At 35.1% G+C, this 22,219-nt stretch overlaps 2 protein-coding genes across 10 annotated transcripts in view; both read right to left on the reverse strand.

The window, feature by feature from the left end:
• The window catches only part of dvl1b (dishevelled segment polarity protein 1b), a 120,075-nt gene that overhangs the window by 96,466 nt on the left and 1,390 nt on the right, over positions 1-22,219 (reverse strand). The gene's annotated exons all lie outside the window — the stretch shown is intronic.
• LOC141376605 (C-type mannose receptor 2-like) lies at positions 5,496-14,351 on the reverse strand. Of its 3 annotated transcripts, XM_087273655.1 has the most exons (3): positions 12,790-13,271; positions 8,974-12,725; positions 5,496-8,628 (listed from the first exon to the last, which is right to left on the reverse strand). In XM_087273655.1, the coding sequence occupies exon 2, from the start codon at positions 11,482-11,484 to the stop codon at positions 10,060-10,062; it is 1,425 nt and encodes a 474-aa protein (XP_087129781.1). In that variant the 5' UTR covers positions 11,485-12,725; positions 12,790-13,271; the 3' UTR covers positions 5,496-8,628; positions 8,974-10,059. The 3 variants fall into 3 exon arrangements, with proteins under 3 accessions (XP_087129781.1, XP_087129782.1, XP_087129783.1); XM_087273656.1 differs by lacking the exon at positions 12,790-13,271 and having other exon boundaries at positions 5,496-6,492; positions 8,894-12,402; XM_087273657.1 differs by having other exon boundaries at positions 5,504-6,492; positions 10,443-14,351.

Below are 22,219 nucleotides of genomic sequence, written 5' to 3' on the forward strand. Positions count from 1 at the left end.
AGGCATATTTTTTATTTGCTAATTTAGCAGTAACCCAGCTTGACAAAAATAAGGACACTTCATGATATCATGAAATTATTCGTCTTAGACTAAATTTTATGATTCTTCCGTTAACCAAAGGCCATCAAAGAAGAATATGACTTTCATTCTTCAACTAAAGACAACAAGATTTTGGAATAAATCATTGCAGGATTTTTCTCCATTTAAAGGTGCAGTAGGTGATTGTCTTCAGAAACATTTTTGGTTGTGCTGGTTGAAAGTTTCTTCACATTCCAATAGTAACTAGAAAAGTAAAATTCATAGACAACAATATGGTGTCTTGTTATGAATGACTTATATGCACAGGCGTGTTGTTCAGCCACTTAAATCTCCTGGTGAAAGATTGATGTGATTATTTTCAGTTTCATAAGGTTCTTTTACAGCATCTATAATGTAGATTTATATTTAGTTTAACAACAAAACACCAGTAAATAGCGCTATTCTGCCTAGCCTGCTTTACTGAGCTGAAGTTGCTTTTATATTCACATTGGGTCATTTTTGAACAATGACAGCCTTCCTCTATTGTTTACCATGCTACTCTGAATATTCTCTCTGAAATAGCATGTAAGTGTGGCTAAGTATAATAAATGTAATTCCTGCACGGCGCTGGCACTAAGTAACTGGCGAATGACCTGAACTAGTGGGTTGTCTGTCGGCTGTTGCGCGCTCGCGATTTCAAGGGGTGTGGCTTTGAATCACAGTCCCTCCCCGCCGTCCAAAGATAATATGCTAAGCGGTTAGCTTTTTGGCAGATCACCTACTGCACCTTTAAGTATTTAGGAGCAGCGTTTGAAGAACAAATAAAGTTAAAAGAAAAACAAGAACAAACTCACTCAGAGCTAAAATCCATTTATAATGGTAAATGTAACGCTATATTGAATGTGAAAATTAAAAAGAACAAAACAAACAACTACTTCACATAGAAGCAAAATCAATTTTATTGCCATAGTCCTTTATCAAAAGCAAGTCATCAACTTTTTTTATATAACACTTATTGTTTCAAAGCAGTTTTACAATAAAAAATAAGCTCTGACTACAGAAATGCACATTGTTGTTGATTCAGTTTGGCATTCAACAAGTTGTCAACATTCAACAGTCAATTAGGGCTGCACGATTAATTGAAAAAAAGATCACAATCTAGATTTGACCCTACACAAGATCTTTCTTAATTCAGCTTTTCTACGATTCAGTCAATTATATTTTCCAGGTCAGGAGAGAAGCGCAAAGGCAGACGCACAAGTCTTCACATTGCTTTATATAATTTGCACAGCAACATGGACACCTCAGAATGTTGTTAAAAGTGTTACATACTGCATTTAAGAGGTATAATACACCCAAAAATCTTAATGTCTTAATGGGACAAGAAGTATGATTTGCTTGCATGTTTCTATTTCTCAAAGTGATGGCAGCCGTGACTTAAGTGCACTCTGCAGTGAGAGTAAAAACAAAAGTGCACACATCATTTAAATGATCATATCGCATTTTAGAGTCATGATCATGAAAAGCATTTCATAGATTTTTTCTTTCATAGCTAACAGTGCTGTGCATGAAAATAAATGTTTATAAGGTCAGAATAACTACTCTAGCCCATATAATGTTGAATGTAATGAATAAGGGAATCTGATGATGACAAATGTTTTATTTTACATCTACAGAATAGTGAGAAAATCTTGAATTTTAACCCCAAAATATTGTTTTCTCAATTTAGCCAGAATGGTGCAGCCCTACTGTCAAAGAGATCCTATTATTGAAATTATTATTACAATACAATTAAAACAACATCAACAGCTATGAATACTACTAATAATAATAATGCATTTTATTTTTTCTGCATTTTTATTACACCCAAAGCGCAAAAACTAAGCTGTTTCTATTCATTAGCAATCTTGATGACAGATCTCAACCCCTAAATTTTAACCAACTACACAGTCCCTTTAGAATAGCTAACAAACTACTAATCCAAAAACAATTCATCATGCGAAAAACAGAGAAACCACATTTGATAACCTCAACCCTCAAATGATAGTGCTTTAGCAGGTTTTAAGTCTCCCTTTACCGCACTTTAGGAAACTACAGAGAAATTACAGAATTTCTACCAGTTTAATGAAGTCTCTTGTATGTTACTTCAGTAGATTTTCAGGTCATTTCTGAAAACAGAGAAACTGCAGTCTTTCATCACACCATCTTGCCGTCCACTTGCCGTTTGCTACATTGAGGGCACCACATCGTTGAGTGACTGGACACTGTAGTTTTCCACCAGTCACCCAGTTCTCATACCTTACATTATCTCCATTCACCCAGATCCATTTGCCCATCAGAAAGTTCAGCCCAATCCACACATAACCACTCTCAGCATTTTTGATCTTGATCTCAGCTGTCTGCTGCTCCTCATTTGATGCCACACTGGCAAAGCCCACATATCTGTCTCTACAGAGTTTCAAGGCCTCTGTCCATGATTTAGGTTCAGACACCAGGATCATAGAGCGCACTATGGCCATACAAAAGAAAGGTAAAACATCAGTACAGCTCTCATCAAACATCTCGCCGTTCTTTATAGCTCCACACGCTTGTGTGGTTGGTGCTATGTTTTCACTCGTGTAATCCCTATTATCAGGTTGCCTGATGTTCCAATATTGGATCTTTGATTTGCTACTGTACCAATCCCAAGGGTTATTTTACAATCCAATCCAAAGGTAAGTATTCTTTACAGATGATATTTTCTGGATATATGACACTAATGCAATCAAATCGTCCTCAGTTTTCACCATTACTAAGTCCATTTTCAATAACCTGCAGTAAGCTTGAGCCTCGTTCCACGTTTTCATGTCATTCACCAGAACTAATTCATACATTTTGGAAGAACTTCTGTTGCAAACAAATGGGTGTTTCTCAAAGCAAACGCGGTCATACCAAAATCCATTCCAGTCCATCACTGCACAAAACAAGTTGATGAACCAATGAGAGTATGTGACAGGCTTGTTGTTTCCAACCCACCTCCAGGTCTCTTTCAAAGGAGAATCCACTCCAACTGTAGCAAGACCAATCCAGAACAAACCAGCATTTAGCAAAGCAGCGATATTGTTGTTGTCTGCATCATGAAGTACAGTCGCAAGTCCAGCATAGTAAGTGTCACACTGCTGTTTTGCTTCCAGCCAAGTTTTACTTTCTTTGACTATGACCCAACCTCCGTAAGCCATCTTACAGACAAAGAAGAGTTTAGCATCGCATGATGTAATATACCAATACCCGGCATTGTTCATTGCAGCACATTCTCCAAACCAGTTGAAATAAGTGGAATTCGTCTCATCCACCCATTTCCAATCTGAATAAAAACGACTAAGTCCAACCCAAGAGAGCTGGTTTCCAAAACTGCTTAAATTCTTCATTTCAATTTTGTCCCAGATGTCAAAAGGTAGTCGGTAGTAATTTAGGCAATAAGTCATTGCATCATTCCATGATAAACTCTTCTGCACATAGATGGTTAGCTTGATTGATCCTGGAGCGGGTCTAACAATAGATGGATGCAGCACCAGAAGAAGGAAACTCAAGAGCCCAAACATCTTGATGATGATAACACAGAGAGCAACCAACTGCTTCAAAAACCTGTCATCTTAAACTAGTCTTAGGGCTCATTTGCATGTAGTCATTGTGAATATTTGAATAGTACATTTTGAGCTACTGCGTAAAGATAATGTTATTCAAATTCCTTCTTATAAAAGAACACTAAAATGAGGAAATCTAACAAGAATATTTCATGAATGTTACTAACCATATGGTTTAAAATTTGCTCCATTCAGTGTTATAGAAGAGAACAGTATCAGAATTTGCGTTACAGCCACCTAAATTACACTTTACGTATTAATTAACAGTAGTATTTTATAGTTCTACTAAATAATGAATTATTGTATAAAAGGAATACACCATCTTTGTGTCTTTACCAATTTAAACATGCATTTCTAACCCCACCAATAAATCTCCATGTTTGTGTTTGTTCAAGTGTGCATGTATTGAAGTAAAAAGGTTGATCTGAGATGTTGCTGTCTCTTCAGCTAATCTGTACTTTGCAATGGAAATCTTCACATCTCACAAGTGAGCAAACCTTTTTGATAACTGATAAAGATTTTTGACATAATACTTAGGGATAACCCCTACCACCACCCCAGGTTACTATCATGTTTGTAAAAAATTTTGTAATTCACAATTGTAGTTTAAAAGTGAAATAAGCACTGCTGTTTTTACCTACTCCAGGGTAATGAAACGCTGTACCATACACTACAAATAAAGGTACACAAGCTGTTACTGGGGTGGTACCTTTTCGAAATGTACAAATTTGTGACTAAAAGGTCCATATTAATACCTTAAGGGTAAATATACCTAAAAACTACAATAGTGTTCCTCCTAAAATTTTAGGTACTATATACTTTTAAGGTACCATTATGGAACCATCAAGTAAAAATGTGTACCTTTTGCAAAAGGTACCACCTTAGTGACAGCTCGCGTACCTTTTTTCCAGAGAGTGTAGTAAAGTAATGACAAATATGATGCACAGATATGGATGTTGCGGATGTTACATACAATCACATGACCAGTATAACCTGTTTATTGTTGCACTGCTCCTGATGTCTTTTTTTAAAAAGTCTGTTTTAAGTTTTATTTTATTCAACTAAAACCCAATGTCCTGAAAATGAAGAGTAGTTTAGCATTACATGACGTAATACATCAGAATCCAATACTAATCCAGTACTTAACACTTTAACTTGCACTATAAGAAAAATAAAGACACATTTCTTTAACTAAATTGTGTTCCTGACACCTCTATAAGCAAATTTTGAATTTGTTTGTCTTAAAAATGACCTATGGACAGAAAATTAACCAGGCAGTTACAATGCCTGTTAAAGACTTAAGCTACCAAATGGTTCCCATGTGTAATGATGCAATGTAGCCTAATGTAAAAAAATAAAAAATAAATTAAATTAATTCTTGACAAATAAATGATATTTGCATTTAGCAATTTAGCAGACTTTGTGACTTACAAGTGAGTAAAGACTAATTTATACATCTGCGTCAAGCGGTCTACTTGTGGTCGCATATGCCATGGCTAACGTCAATGCTGATGTGCACCTCTCAAAAAATGTAGCTACACGTCACAACAATCCATAGCAATTGGTCATGAGTAAGGGCCATGCTGAGACCCATAAGCCCGGTGGAGAAAGTGTTTACAAGTGTCAAGTCCCGTAAAAGAGCTCCAGATGAAAACATTTGTTTTGTGTTTACCTTATGATTAAAGTTGTTGCATGTCTGCTGGTTCCCGGTTTGTGCGGTCGCATAGCTCTCGCCATGGCTGACGCCAATGCCGACGACAATGAAAAAATTTCCCTACCGGTTAATACACATGTGACAACACCGATAATACTGGTTTTATTGTGGGGGTGGGGGGTTGCTCTTTTCCTTTTTTTCTGCTTTTAAATAGTTTATAAATGTGTGTGTATAATACTTTCACTTTCAGTTTTACGGGAATTGCCAACACGCGCTGCATAAGGGCGCTATACACACTACACAGCATACACTGGCAAGATGACAAGTGCTGAACTCCACAGGACCCGTTTTATTTGTTTTGTTATTTGCGTGTTGTTCCTTTTTAGAATACCTTTTATTTGCGAAATATCTTAAGTTAATATTGGCTATCTGTGACATAATGTCCCTTAGAGATACTGGAGTTCAATAGTGTGGTGTGCAGTATGACCATTGACTAAAACCTCCCTGTAAGTTTACACACTGCATAAACTACAGCTCTGGTGTGTTATGAATTGCATGTTTTAAATGACAGCGAGATATGCAACATTTAGTTTTTATTGTACATTTTAACGCAGTACACAGTAAAATTATATTTTTTGAATGGCTTGCCTATTGGCGGCGTATATAGCTATTAAGCTTAAATAGGCTGAGCATATTTTTATTAATTTTAAAACACATTAATACAAACAAGCCATCCTTTGATATTTTTCGTTTCCGTATATTTTTTATCCAATGAAAAATGCAATGAATTGTTTATTTTGGTTTTCATTTTATTACAATTAAAATAATTATTAGGTGACACAACTTCTACATAACATTGGCTCTGATTGCGTTGTTACAAATATCCTACTGATAGACTTTTTGGCTCAAAGACATTTATGCCTGTTAATTTCAGTGCTGTATTTTGACAGATTTTGCAAAGGCTTCAGCTATTTTACCTGTCGGCAGTTTTGCGACTTGACTTGTGTGGAGTCTGTATCAATGTCTGGATGAAAGCGATAGCTGGCGAGAGAGAGAGATGAGATCAGAACTCAGATTCGATGTGTGGCCGCACGTAACAGTTACTTTACTGCAATGTTTTTTAATATTGGCTCATCTAAATTAACTTTCGATTAAAATTCGATTAAAAGCCGAAATATTGCCAGACAGACGAAGCAGCTTTCGTTTTTTGAAGATAGCGGCTTCAGTGACACACACACACACACACACACACACACACGCACACACACACACACACACACACATACATACACACACATACCTACACACACAGGATACACTCTTGTCGACCTATTCATTATTTGATTTTTTTAACATTAAACAAATAATAATCAAGTGCAAAAAAGAACAGCTGAACTTCAGAAAAAATGATCACTGTGGTTTCATTGCTAAATCGCTCTTTTTAATTAAAAAAATAGACTTTTTATTATCAAACATTGTGGGATGATGGTTGTGTGATTTTTAAAATGAGAGTCTGAGTTGCGTATTTATGGCTATTGATCTTGTCTACCCACAACCCACTCATAGTTAAACATCAAGTAGGTGCGTTGACAGTGCGTATATAAATTTGTTGTGTTTTCTCCAGATGCTGTCATCTTTGTCAGGCAAAGTTTGCAGATTGCCTCATTAACGTTTTCAGGTTCTCTTTTTGTATTTGGTTTTGAACTCAAACTATTGCCAAACAGGCGCTTTTGCATTGCGTTTTTGACACTAAATCGTCCGCCATTCTCTTTCTGTAAATTCAACTCTTTATGTTCTCCTCATGTGATAAATGATGCATTGTAGCTATGTTCAGATTTTAATTACAGTGCATGCTCTCGTCTTAAGTAAAATATTTAGAATTATATTTTCCATTTAATTCAAATTTATATTTTAAAAAAAATGAATAGCCTACAAAAGTGTCATGGTGGAAAAGTGATGTCACCTGTGTTGCGTCTTAAAAACGGTAACACCGTCAACACTGTATATTGTGGGAAACCTAGTCACAATGATGTGTAGTTCAAGCTCTGTGATTGGTCGGCTTGGTAGCCGTGACGAGTGTGGGTGGTGCTGAAAGCCGTGAGCCTGATGAACAGAGTGTTTACAAGTGTCCAATACCTTGAAGGAGCTCCAGATGTTTTGTGTTTACCTTATGATTAAAGTTGTTGCACATCTGCTGGTTCCTGCCTTTGAATGAGCATTTTTTAGCTATTTCTACATTAAGGTAGCGTTCATAGAAAAAATCTCCCATGAAGAATCTACTGCCAGCCAGCATTTCAGAAGTGTTATTGCAGAGCAACACAAACAGCACACAAAAGTGTAAATGCACGGCTACAAGCAAGGCAGATGACACACATCTCTCAAAAAATAAACAACGCGTAGCGCAAGCTCTGTGATTGGTTGGCTTGGTATCAACGATTATGGGCGGTACGTAAGCAAAACTGTGGCTGTTGAGTGCGTGAAGTATCGGTTCACATTTCTTTTTAACAGTTAAATAAGTGCATCACCCGGGTATTAAAAGTGCAACTATTCTTTTTATAATAAAAATAATATTTCTGTGTGGATGCACTACTTGCACCCTTTATACTACAAAATAGTGTAGAATAGTGCATAAGTAGGCGATTTGGAACGCACCCGTAGTTTCTAGGCACCATCAATGAGTAAATGCAGAGTCAGTAACAAGAGCGGCACTCTTAGCAAGGAGACGACACAGGTTTTGAGCATTGCAACTGTATCAGAGCAGAGTTAATGCAACAATATCACAAGTTTAAGATAGGCCACTGAAAAAAAAACTTCTGCTTATTTATTATTTTACTAAAAAAAATTTAATTATGCATTACATATTTAAAAAAAAATTGCAATAAGGGCTGCATGATTAATCGAAAAAAGATGGTAATCTCGATCTCGATTAAACACACAATCTTAATTATGCTTTTCAGCCAATTATATTTTTAAGGTCAGGAGAGAAGTGCAAAGGCAGTCAAACAAGTCATCACTTTGTTTTATATACATTGCTTAGCAACATGGACACCTCCAAATGCTGTAAAACTGTCACATACTGAATTTAGTGAAGTTTATTTAGAAACTAATTTCGAGAGGATCACATGCTTATGATTGCTTGCAGTCGGCCCCACAATATTCAGTTTATTTTTCACCAGTCAGCCGATGCTTAAGCCATAAACACCTTAAGTTCCATATGACAGACATCTTCGTTTTGAAGAATCCCCCCTTCCACCCCTACTCCTCCTTTCCTCGATGGCTGGCACGGTGGCCCAGTGGTTAGCACTGTTGCCTCACAGCAAGAACGTATTGGTTCTAGTCCTTACCAAGCCACTCAATGTTTCTGTGCAGTTTACACGTTCTCCCCGTACTCACGTGGGTTTTTCCCGGGTTCTGAAACATGCAACTTAAGCAAATTGACTAATCCAAATCAGCACCATAGACATGCTCCAAGTACGTAGTTATCTCTTCAGATTATTCACTTTCTGTTCATTAGCTACTACAGCAGGGGAGTTCTCGTGATCTACCTAAGCTCAAACTCCCCTCTCGCCTTGCAAACGGGAAGGAGCCCCGGCTTCACGGATCTTATGAGAGCGATTGTTTGGGAGCCGTGCGGGAAGTAGGATTTGCATGTATGTTTTTATTTCTCAAAGTGAAGGCTGCAATGACATGAGCATACTCGGCAGTGAAAGTGAAACCAAAAGCGCACACATCATTTAAATGACCATATCCTATTTTAGGGTTATGATCATGACAAGCATTTGATAGATTTTTTTCCTCCGTGGCTAACACAAAGGGTTGTGTGTGAAAATAAATGTTTACTGGGTCAGTATAACTGTAGCCTATATAATGTTGATATAATGCAGGAGGGAATCTGATAATGACAAATGTTTCATTTTACCAGTGAAAAAAACTGGTCTAATAATGTTGTCAATTGCAGATGAAAAGCATATGTCTCAAACATAATAATTCAATACCTGAATTATGAATAGTTGTATTCTGATGTCATCACTTTACTGTGAATTAACAACCAAGACATATTTAAGTCTTTTCAAGTCCACTATTCAAAGTCTATACAAAATGTAGCATTTTAACCAGCAGTGTACCTACACATAGGTCTAATATATTATTGTGAAATAACAATAATAATAGACTACTCATATTAACCTTATTTTACATCTACAGAATTGTAAAAAAAAATCGTGATCTTCATTTTAAGTAAAAAAAATTAAATAACAAAAATAAAAATTGCATTTTTTCATTTTAGCCAGAATCGTGCAGCTAACTGCAATATGAATATTTTGTCTGACAACTGTCATTCAGGGTAATGTTTTAGGTAAGCAATTAAACAGGACATATTTTAATGTACAGTATGTAAAAAACAACAACTTTTAAAGCTAAAATGTACATATTTATTGATTCATTATGTATTTCAATTTGAAAACCACTTTTTGTCTCTGGCTTAACAGACAAAAAAGGAAATTTAAAGCACTTTAAAATAGCATTTTCAAAATATTAAAGTATTACACATTTCTTTTAAAGTACAATATTCTTCACTTAATGCTTATCAAATTCTATTGCCATTTTACATTTGCAGCTACAGAACAATTAATTTAAAAAAGACTGATCCTAGAGAAACACATACTACCGCTTAAAATGTTATATTTTATTCAAGCATTTACTAACTTTACAAACTTTCTACCTATTTAATAAACTCTCCAGCTGTTTCTTCAGCAGATTTTCAGGTCACTTTTGAAAACAGAGAAACTGCAGTCTTTCGTCACACGATCTTGCCTCCCACATTCCGTTTGCTACATTGAGGGCACCACAGCGTTGGGCGACTGGACACTGTAGTTTTCCACCAGTCACCCAGTTCTCATACCTTACATTATCTCCATTCACCCAAATCCAACTCCCCATCAGAAAGTTCAGCCCAATCCACACATAACCACTCTGGGCACTTTCGATCTTATTCTCAGCTGTCTGCTGCTCCATATTTGAAGTCAGACTGGCAAAGTCCACATATCTGTCTCTACACAGTTTCAAGGCCTCCGTCCATGATTTAGGTTCAGACACCAGGATCATAGAGCGCACTGTGGCCACACAAAAAAAAGGAAGAGCATTATTACAGCTCTCATCAAACATCTCGCCATCCTTTAAAGCTCCACAAGCTTGTGTGTTGGGTGTTATGTTTCTGTAATTGGAATCTAGATTATTAGGTTGCATGACGTTCCAATATTGAATCCTCAATAGGCTACTGCTCCAATACCAAGGATTATTATACAACCCAATCCAAAGGTAAAGACTGTCCACAGAAGAGCTGTATATGTTCTGGACATACATCACTAACGCAATCAAATCTTCTTCAGTTCTCACCATTACTAAGTCCATGGTCAACAACTTGCAGTGAGCCTGAGCTCCACTCCACACGTTAACTTCATTTACAAGAGTGAATTGAGAAACTCCACCAACATTTTTAAAGCAGATAAATGGGTGTTTCTCAAAGCAAACGCGGTCATACCAGAATCCATTCCAGTCCATCACTGCACAAAACAAGTTGCTGAACCATTGAGAGTATGTGACAGGGTTATTGTTACCAATCCATCTCCAGGTCTCTTTCAAAGGAGAATCCACTTGAACTGTAGCCAGACCAATCCAGAACAAACCAACATCCAGCAAAGAAGCGATGAATTTGTTGTCTGCAGCATTAAGTATAACAGCAAGACCAGGAATGCCACACTGTATTTGTGCCTCCTGCCAAGTTTTAGTTTGCCTGATTACGACCCAACCTCCAGTAAGTATCTTACAGACAAAGAACAGTTTAGCATTGCATGTCAAAACAAACCAATACCCAGCCGGGTTCATTGCTGAACATTGTCCATACCAGTTGAAATAGGTGGGTTTGGTATTATCCACAAATGTCCAATCTACAGAAAACCGAAAAAGTCCCACCCAAGAGAGTTGGTTTGCAGAACCGCTGATATTGTTGAGCTGATCCTTATCTGAGATGACAAAAAGTAGCCCGGAGTTATTTAGGCAATAAGTCTTAGCGTCATACCAGTTCATCGTTGTTTTCACATGAATAATTTCATTGACTAATCCTGGAACAGGTCTAACAGCAGATACATGGAGCACCAGAAGAAAAAAACTTAAGAGCCCAAACATCTTCATGATAACACAGACAGCAACTGTCACAAGATCAAGTTATCTTCAACTCGTCTTGAGGAGTATTTGCATGACGTCCTTTTGGGCATTTGAATATAATGCTCTCAGCTACAATGTAAAGTCTGGTTGTTCAACTTTCTAATAAACAATTAGGTAACCTATCAAAACCAGGAAATCTATTTACTATTAACTGACCTTATTCAAAAGGTTTTAAAACCTGATGCACACTGCATGATGAAAGAGGGACAGAGTGTGTGTAAAATGGGTTATTATCTTTGATATTTATATTTTATTTATTTTTGAGTAATTATGCTGGCACAGCAGGAATATGTCACCTATGGTTATCAACTAAAGCAAGTGCATCTGCACCAAATATTAACACATTTGTCCACTAAAAGTTTGCATGCATTGAAATGTTTGCTGAGAATGTTAGTGTCTCTTCATCTTATCTGCATTTTGCAACGTAAATTTTCTTAATTTCACAAGAAAGAAAAGCTTTATGAATAATTGGCAACTGTCAGAGTACATATTAGGGACAGAGAAGAAACTATTTATTTCAAATGAGGTTCATCTTATTAACACACATATGCTTTATACATGTTAACTCAATACGTTCTGCTAACTTTTCAGTCTCTTGCTTTTACTATTTTTTATTGTATAAGTTCTTACTGTGCTTAAGCCCCAGATATCATTACTCTAAGCCCTTATTGCCCTTGACACTTACTGTGCATTCACACTGAAAGCGGCTAGAGTGTCAAAGTCGGCAGAAGTCATTCATTTTACAATGGCAGCTGCCAACGATAAGCGAAGCGGCACGTCATTATTAATGTGAGCTCAAGGAGAGTCAAAATCAAGTCAATCGGATTGTAGAAGTCCACCACATCAGAATATTCCAGAGAACACAGTCCTGTGAACTTTGGTTTCCACCACAGATGTTCCCAAGGGTTTGATTATAAGAATGCCTAAATATGAGATCAATGTAGTGATTTTTGACACTCTCGCCAGTGAAGCTGTGAAGGCAGACAGTGTTGTCGTCAGGGTGGCCAGAACAATTTTCTCGCTGCCTTCAATGTGAATGCACAGTTAGACTATTTAAACAAACCTACAATACTAAATGGCAGTTTTTACTTCAATGAATTTTCAGAAGTTACACATTTTTACAGCATCATTTTTTCCAGTTACTTTGACATTATAACATGTGTGTGTGTAGAAGAAGTGTCCTGTTTCTTAGATGAACATTTCCATCCCTACCCTTCACACTCAAGGGCCAAGGTGAAGGTGTAGGGGCATAGGCAGAAGTAGGGGTAGGGCTATAATATAGAATTGGGATTGGGCCAAAACGTTGAACCGTGACTGAGAATATGTGACTCTGATGTGACTCATTGTTTCCAACCCATCTCTATTTCTTTTGGAAGAGAATTTAGACTGATCTAGAAAAGAAAAATTCTAAAAAAAAATTTTAAAATTCTGTAAAATTCTACTACAGTTTGCATCTAACATAAATAAAAGCCCAGCATAATAAGTGTCACACTGTTTTGTCTCCTTACAAGTTTTATTTTCTCTAACTACAACCTCCAGAAAACATCTTACAGACAGATGATAGTTTAGTGTAGGGCTGGGTGATAATTCGATATCGAAAATTATCACGATATATAATTTTTCGATAAAACAATAATGACAGTTCGAAAATTGTGCGATAATATTTGCACACTAAAGGCATTTTGCAGCCTGCCTTTCCGGATGCCACACGCAGTATACAAGTGTACAGCCATACAGTGTTAATTACACTTGGAGACTGCGCAGACAACCCGTGTCATCAAAAGCGGGCAACACCACACACCAGTTTCATCATTTAAAACACTACCACCCTTATGAAGATGCTAATAAATTTATAGACCCAAACAAGTATTGGTAAACCAGTGCAACTACCCAGCAGTTTCATGTCATCATTTTCAAAAGCCGTGCCTTACGTTTCCTTTTTAATATTAAGATATTTGTTTTGAAAAATCTGCAATACCATTAGATCCTCATCGACATCATATTCGCAGCACTTATAGTTTTCTTAGATTACCTCGGAAGAATAAACTCGTTCTAAAGAATGCGAGCTCAGAAGCTCGCTGTATGAATGGAGACGCTCCCCGCATGTCTCGACTTAATGCGCAATTTATGAGTCTGCATAGGCCCATTCGTGCCAGTCTGTCAGACAAATTTTATTTAAAACATCCGCGGATATAATGGAGATCTGCGCATAACAGGGTTTTATGCGTTCCGCAATATGCAGTGTCACGAGGGTGACTCCATAATAAGGTGAACTGCACACACTTGATGATGTAATGTGTGGACGCATCTCACAGCCCAAACTAAACCTTAAAATGTCCAAATTTAATCAGTCATCGATTAAAGCGTTACTGACCAGCAATAGATTATCAGGTAATGATTACCCTAAATAAAATATATTAAAGGATATTTCACCCTAAATTCACCATACTCACCATTAAAAGGAGAGTTCATCCAAAACTGAAAATTCTGTCACCATTAACTCACGTTTACTTGTTCTAAACTTGTTTTTTTTTCTTTTCTTCTGATGTTAATATCCAATAACTTCTAGGTAATGTCTTTGGTTGTTGTAAATGCTGAATTAAGATTGTTATTTTGCTTATTATTTTATTTATATTGTGAGACAGCTAAAACATTTTACAAAATATGTTAAATCATTAAATCCGATATGAAAATAATGATTTTTTTTGTCATATCGCGCAGCTCTAGTTTAGTGTCACATGTCTTAGCAGTCCATTCGTGAGAGTTGTTCAATGCAGTCCATTCTCCATAGCAGTTTAAAAATGAGTGGATTTGGACTCATTCATCCTTTTGCAATCCACAAAAAATGAAAAAAACTCCTTTTACAATTTTATTTGAATCTACCAGCCTGAATTCATGAGACCCACTTTGCTGAGGCAGATAAATGTCACTGAAAATTGCTGTCTATGGGTTAGACTCATTACTTTCAGTGCAGAATTGTCTTGAACTGAAACAAGGACAATCCTACAAGCATCATCCAGCAGAGTACAGATTTCAGAGCAGTCTGTTTGATTATTTAACATGGCCAGGCCAATGTTTTTCTTTCTTTGACTAATCTTCATGAACTTTCTTACAAAAAAGTGCCTCGTGTGATGGTTAAGTCAATATCCAATGTGCTCATTGAGGCACACTCTCCAAACCCGTTGTGGTAATTCAGTTTGATCTCATTCACCCACTTCTATTCATGAAATTATGCTAAAAGTCTCACACAGGAAAGCTGGCACAGCACAACCTTCTTATCTTATTTGCTTCAAAGGGTTGTCCAGATGTATATGCAATAATTCTTTACATTACACACATGGATAAATTCCACACCAATCTGCTGCCAAGCATATGGAGCTCTAATAAAAAACTAGCACAAACATCTGCATGGTGAATCAGTCTTCGGATCAAACTAGTCTTTTGATTAATTTACATGAAGTCAAATTAATGGTTTGAATAGAAAAGTCAAAGCTATATGTAAAAACAAACATGGAGTATTTGTACATTGGAAAATCATATTCAAATAAGGCAAAAATTCAAGCTTATAGTTACCTAACCGGTTTAAAAACACAGAACATCAACAACATTTGTTTTATAATATATGTCTTTTTTAACTCCTCCATAGCATGTTTTGACCTGTGACCGATAGATTTATCTTAACTGTGCTCACATTCACAGTTTAAAATGTCGATAAAAATCCACACAAGGTAAAGCAAAGGAAACGTCTTGATTAGGCTTGCCACTCTTGATTTCACTGGGCTGTGTGCAGTAACACATCTTACTTTATTATTAAGTGTATTAAGCCAAAAGCAACAACATTAGTGCAGTTACTTTTAAATATTACAGGTTTTATATTGTAAAAAGTCTTGTATTAAGTCTTGTATATTTATCCAAAATGTAAAAGTGAAATGAGGGTATTACGCTAGCTAAATAGCCAAGTTTCTTATTTAAATTCACTGAATATGAGCTATATGATTATGTTAAAACGAAAAATAAAAATGGAGGCACATTGAGATCTGCACAGACTCAAACTTTTCCTGTTCAGTTTTACAACTTCACAACAAAAATACATTGTAAAATATGCCAGGTTCCACACACTTCCTTCATGTTGTCCCGACACAAATTGGTTAACTTAATAATTTTTACAAATTTAAGTGGATCGAACATAAAACAATGGGCTATATGCACAGTTATTGTTTTTCAGCCAATGATAAACTTCAGCTGAAAAGTTTATGTAGCTATTTACAATTTCATAAGGTTCCTTTTGCAGCATCAATGTTGTAATGTATAATTAAAATATAACATATGCATCCATTAATCCATGTATTCAATACTTTGTCTTTATTCTTTCTTATATTTCTTTCAAATGTTTAGTCAGGGACTGATTATCCTTAGAAGCTTATCTAGAATGTGTAAAGTTGCTATGTGTCAACATGTACATATAGCCTATAACAATCAACAAAAGCGTTTATTATACATTATAAAAGAGTAAGGAATAAATAAATGACATGAATAAGCTTGCAACTTTTTACCAACTCACGCACATGTTCTGTATCTGACAAACAAAGTGTTTACTTCAGAAAGACAGTATGCAAATGGAAAGGTTCAGAGAGGATATTGTTGTCAGTTCAGCTAACCTGTACTTTGCAATTGAAATGATCTTTTTTTCATGAGAAAACAGGGTTTTAAATTGTTTTAGTGCATAATATTTGTAACAAAATCAAAGATTTAATACTAATGTAGCAGCAGAAAGCCAAGATGCTCAGATTGATATAATATCATCTCAATTGAATGACTGTCCCAAGGACTTACGGTGAAATTAATTTGCAATGTCACAGCGAGTGTTTGAACAGGAAAGGTTTTTAAATGAAATTGTAATTCAGTTGTGCAGCTGTCAGAAAATGTTGTGAATATAAAATCGGATGCCCAAGATTCACTGGAGCTTTTATAGAAAAAAGCAAGGTGTCCAAGTTCAATCATTTGAATTATGTAAAACGTAAATAATGTGAATTTGATTTACACTTGAAGTGCACACACACACACACACACACACACACACATACACACACACACACACACACACAGTTCTAAACCTGAAAAAACTTTGCCAATCAGAAATAAAAACAATGATTACAGCTTCACGCCTGATTAAAGGTTTAGAAAAGAAAACAATAATTAACCCGAGTCTGACACCAAGAGAAGCCATAATGAGTAATAATCAAGCACTTGAAAACAGTTTGTGAGCTAATGACCTTCGAAGCAATTCAAAGATGCTTTCTGCTATGAAGAGCCTAAGGCAACAGGCCTTGCAATGAATCTTTATCAGGATCTCCATATACTAAAGAACTTTAAACTTTTAAAAAAATCTGATTTGTACAGAACAGAAAACATTTTGTTAATATACCGAAAACTAGGGCTGTACAATTTGGGGAAAACATCTTATTGCGATTTTTTTTAACAGATATAGCGATTTAGATTTGATTTGCGATTTACTTTTGTATTCAAACTTCAGCTCAACATTCTGTATCGTAGCTGCTAAAATGCAGTGTGTTTTCAAAAGAAACCAAAAAGATATTAACTTACTCTAACTTTTATTTTTCAGACATACACTGAAAAAAATGCAGGGTACAACACAATTTATTTATGTTGTCTCAACAAAAATTAAGTTAATTTAACACTTTTTATCAAATTTATGAAAATATAAAAAAATTAAGTTGTCCCAATGAAACCTTACTGTATTTTTTCAGCTCATTTTAAATAATTAGTTTGAAAGAAAAAAAGATATTTTTTGAGTGTATATATCTCATATCGCAGCCTTTGCGATTAGCTAATCACAACATTTCAAATCACGATTGCGATTGCGATTAATTGCACAGCCCTACCAAAACTCTTTGTCAGGTATATGTGAATCAAGTATCATTTGATGGCATTCTGTTATTGAAATGACAAATGTCAGAAAGGTCACCTGGTTAAACAGTTGGGTTAAAGTTTCAAGATCAAAAATGGACTTCACAGAAATCAAGGTCGCACAACACAATTAAAATGTACAAAAATAAACAAAACAAAATGGTTATTTACAATATACTGGATTTTTACAGTATGTTACAAAACATTTCATGCCAAAAATAGGACTTTTTTTGCCAAAATCTTTCTATTTCAGTATTTCAACTATTAAATAAGCAAACCAAAAAAAGCACAAAACCCACCAGCAATACTTGACTAAAAGCAAATCTAATCATACAAAAACATTGATAAAAGTCACCAAACAAAGGAATATAAAATAATATTATATACAAAATAATAATATTTTAAATATAATAATAAAATAATTCAAAAAGGCAAATATTTATTCATCAAATTTCAACCTGTTCTGTCAAATCATTTACTCATATAATTTATATTACTATTTTTCTTTTTATGTTCGCTTGTATTACTGTACAGCATTATATTTCATTTACTTTCAATGTTTTTATTTTACAGAAGTTTTTTCCAAGTCTGCATTACGCCCCTATGGGTTATGACATCAAAACAAAATCCGGTAACACTTTATAAAAACTACACCCTCATTTATTAAGCATTAGCATCTACTGTATTTATTACTTGTTAAGCAATAACTCTACATTAATTAACGTTAGTAAGCAGTTTCTAAAAGCAGCTACAAATATTGTATTCTTGACTTATAACTACTTTTATAATGTGCTTAATAATTGTACTTTTATCATTTGTGACTGGTTGATTTTTCATTACTAAATTCAGTATTGCATTATTTACAAACCATTTGTATTTAAGAGTAGTTGGAAGTTTTTAAGATCATTTAGAATGAGTTAATAAATGATTAATAAACTATTGTAATCAACATGTACTGTATATATTATTAATCGGGCAACTACTAATAGTTAATTGCTTCTGTTAAAAAATGCTTTATTTACTCGACTTCATGCAGTTTTGTCACCTGATCTAAAGTGAGGACTATTTATGCTTTATAAATCCCTTATAAATGGCAATTAAAGCCTCAGTATCAAATGAACAATAATCTTTGCAATCTTATCTAAAAAGCAAAATTACTGTAGTTTAAACATTGCTGAATAACAGTAGTGTCTAAATATGGCATCAAATTGGATAAAACAACAACAGTAAAAAATATATGCAATGTTCAAACTGTACAGTAATTTTATTTTAGTTAAGATTGCAAATATTTACCAGTTTCGTTTCGTTTGTCTTTAAATGATAGAAAAGTCGTTTATGTTTTTTTTTTTCCTGTTTAGTATTGAACTGACCCTTTAATTGTCATTTAAAAGGGATTTATAAAGCATAAATAGTCCTTACTTTAGATTAGGTAACAAAACTAGATCAAGCTGACTTTATAAAGCATTTATTAAGATACAAATTGCCTATTAGTATATGCCTGAATAATAAAAAATTATAAATATTAATTTGAATGGTTAATTAATCATTTACTAACTCATTCTGAATGATCTTAAAAAAACAACTAACTATGCTCATATAACTGCTTTGTAAATAATGCAATACTTCATTTAGTGATGAAAAATAAATCATTTACAAAGTATGAAAACAATTATTAAGCACATTATAAATGTGCTTATAAGTCAAGAATGGAGCATTTGTAGCTGCAGTTATAAACTGCTTACTAACGTTTATTAATGTAGAGTTGATGCTTAACAGATAACGAATTCCCTATTTGCTAACGCTTAATAGATGATTCATAGTATGCAGTTATTATAGTGTTACCAAAAATCCTTATGTGTTTAAACAAACTCACCAATGAGCTCATTCTGATTCTGCTGTTGATTCAACAGTCATTTAGTTACCTTTCTGAATATATATTTGATTATTAAACATCTATATAAAAAAATTTATAATTTATAAATATAATCTCAGTTTTACAAAATGCTACATTTATTTGTGCCACACTATTGTGATGTTACTCACTCATTGCAATAAGGTCCTATATTTCGTTTTCATCATCTCTTATCTTATCAGCATCTCTTATCACTGACAATTTGCTTGGAAGGAAACCTACTACTTCTGCCCTATTTTGTAACCTATATGTGGAAAGTGGCAGCTGTTCACAGAGAGGATGACAATCACATCAGACTGCTCAGACAAGACTAGAGTGGATAATCTTTCCAACAGCAAAACTTCTTTCCTGCCACCAGAATGCATTTTATATGGAGCCTCATCAAACAGGGTGCCACAAACCATCAAAACATTTACTAATACAAAATGGCTGTATCTTAATATGTGTTCTTCAGCTATCTTGCGTCTTACTGTACTCATATAACATCATCATCAACCGTCAAAGTTCAGTTCCAAAACAAAGACTTTAAGAACTTCCCAGATGTGTTCTTGATATCGAGGATGCTTCAATGCAGACCTGAGAACAAAAACCACTCAAGAAGTCCCAGAAGTCATTGCGACTGAATAAAAGAGGTTTGAATCGCAGCACATTATATATATTTATAATTTAAGTTCAGGAATAGAACTCACTTATCTCAGGAGTTTCTTTGAATGAGATGGTGAAAATAAACAATTGAATAATAAATAATTGAAATTGTTTGTTTGTTTGTTTGTTTGTCTTTATTAATCCGCAAATGGGAAATTCACGTCACAGCATAGCTTTCCATACTAAAATAGATCAAATAAGTTACATATATATAAAAACAATAATAAAATTACAATTATACTATACATCAGTTCCAAAAACAATGAGTAAACACTTGTCCATATCTAATAATGATTATAATTAGTACAAATCATCTGGTGTGACTTTGGTGAAACAGTCTGATCACTGTTGGTAAAAATTACTTCCAGTATCTTTCTCTGTAACACCAGGGTTGAATTAATCTTGCACAAAAAGAGCTTGCACACCCTTGGACCATATCAAAAAGGGGATGACTATCATGGTTCATCATGACAAATTTGTCCAGCATTCGATCATCTCCTTTATAGTGGGTAGTGCACACCCCACAATAGAACCTGCCCTTTTTAAGAGCATATTTCATTTGTTCTTCTCCTTCTCCAACAGTCCCCTTCCCCAGCAGCTTACAGCATACAGGATCACAGAAATCACCACAGGATCATTAAAAGTTTTAACAGTGTCTGACACAAGGACCTCAGTTGTTTTAATGAATGAATCTGACCCTTCTTACCTGAATTGTATTTTCAGACCAATCAAACTTAGATATACACCCAGGTACCTATATGATGAAACATTCTCAATTGCTGACTCCTGTCTAATCACTGGCACCGCTCGTGGTGGATGTCTACTGAAATCAACAATCATTTCTTTGGTCTTATTAGTATTTAATAAAATATTTAAACAAAGGCATAAACACATTAGGGCTGTTTATTTGCTGAAATTTGTATCAAAATCTGTTTTATTTGTATTGGGCAAAGTATATTTGTAAGGTTTTTGTGCATGTTATATATTGAAAAGGGGAAAAACATTAAATCGTATGAATGTGGTAATGTTTAAATAATTTTCTGTTAAAAACGTGTAAAGATCATGTGACCATCAGGAAAAATGCAGCATCTCATTTCTCAGAGGACGTGTTCTGTGTTTTCGCGGTCTCCCAGGTGCGTTCTTTCGTTCACAAGAACGCAAGTCCGTTCTCTGCGTTCTTGAAATTGAGAAACAGCTATTGTCTCTGATGAAACACAACTAAACCAAATAAGTAGGATCTGAAGGAGCACTTGGTAATTAACAACAGGTGTGTTCAGGGTTCAGGGTTGCAGCTGAAATCTGAAGGAAGGTAGATCTCCAGGAAAAGGATTGGGCACCCCTGGTCTAGGCAAAGAAAATGACTTCGGATTTACATCACAAATCTACAGAGACCCGAAAGCCATGTGATGGTGGGGAAATAATGGGTGGGAAAAAAAAGAGTGATAGGAAAATATATTTTTATGTTCCCTCACAAAGTTTTACTTTAGTAACTGTTTGAGATCAAAATATTATTAGTTGCAGACATGTTTACATATTATTAAGTGTATTTTCTGTAAACACACACCCAAAACTCAAAGTGTCCTGCACGTTAGCACCTCTTTAAATGGCATGTACAGAATCTGATCTGGGATCAGTTTATCATACGAAGCGCGTCCGTCAATCAGTCAGTCAACGCTTATGCATTCACTGATTTAGGGGTTGCATAGGAAGCCCGACAATTGACACAGAGCTTTAATGGAAAGAAAATTGCAAACATTTTTATATTCATTTCAATGTGTTTTTAAGATTAAAATATGGGAGAAATATGGGAAAATACTTGAACAAGATGATAGTGGGATAGAGCGGGAATATATACGGCAAAAACGGGAGGATTGATATGTATGAAGTGAACAGGAAGTGTTTCGGAACAAGTTTTGTGAGATAATGCAAAACATTTTTGTGAGATAACACAAATATCTTTGAGAGGAAATGCAAAAACTTATTTTTTAAAAATATTTTTGTCCTATCACTCATCATTTTTTTTTTCCACCCATTTTTTTCCCGACCATCACATCCCTTCGGAGTCGCTGTATAAATCTAATGGTAGAGCATGAAAAACAAAGTATCGATGTTCAAATTTGGCAGGTTTGGTTCAATCAAAACAATCTCTGTTGTGACTGCTCTTGTTAAAGCTTTTTCAGATTAAGCAGCAGAGAGAGTAAAGATTTGTCCGACCAC

The sequence above is a fragment of the Danio rerio genome, chromosome 11 (assembly GCF_052040795.2).
Source record: "Danio rerio strain M-AB ecotype USA chromosome 11, GRCz13ab, whole genome shotgun sequence".
Lineage (NCBI taxonomy): Eukaryota > Metazoa > Chordata > Actinopteri > Cypriniformes > Danionidae > Danio > Danio rerio.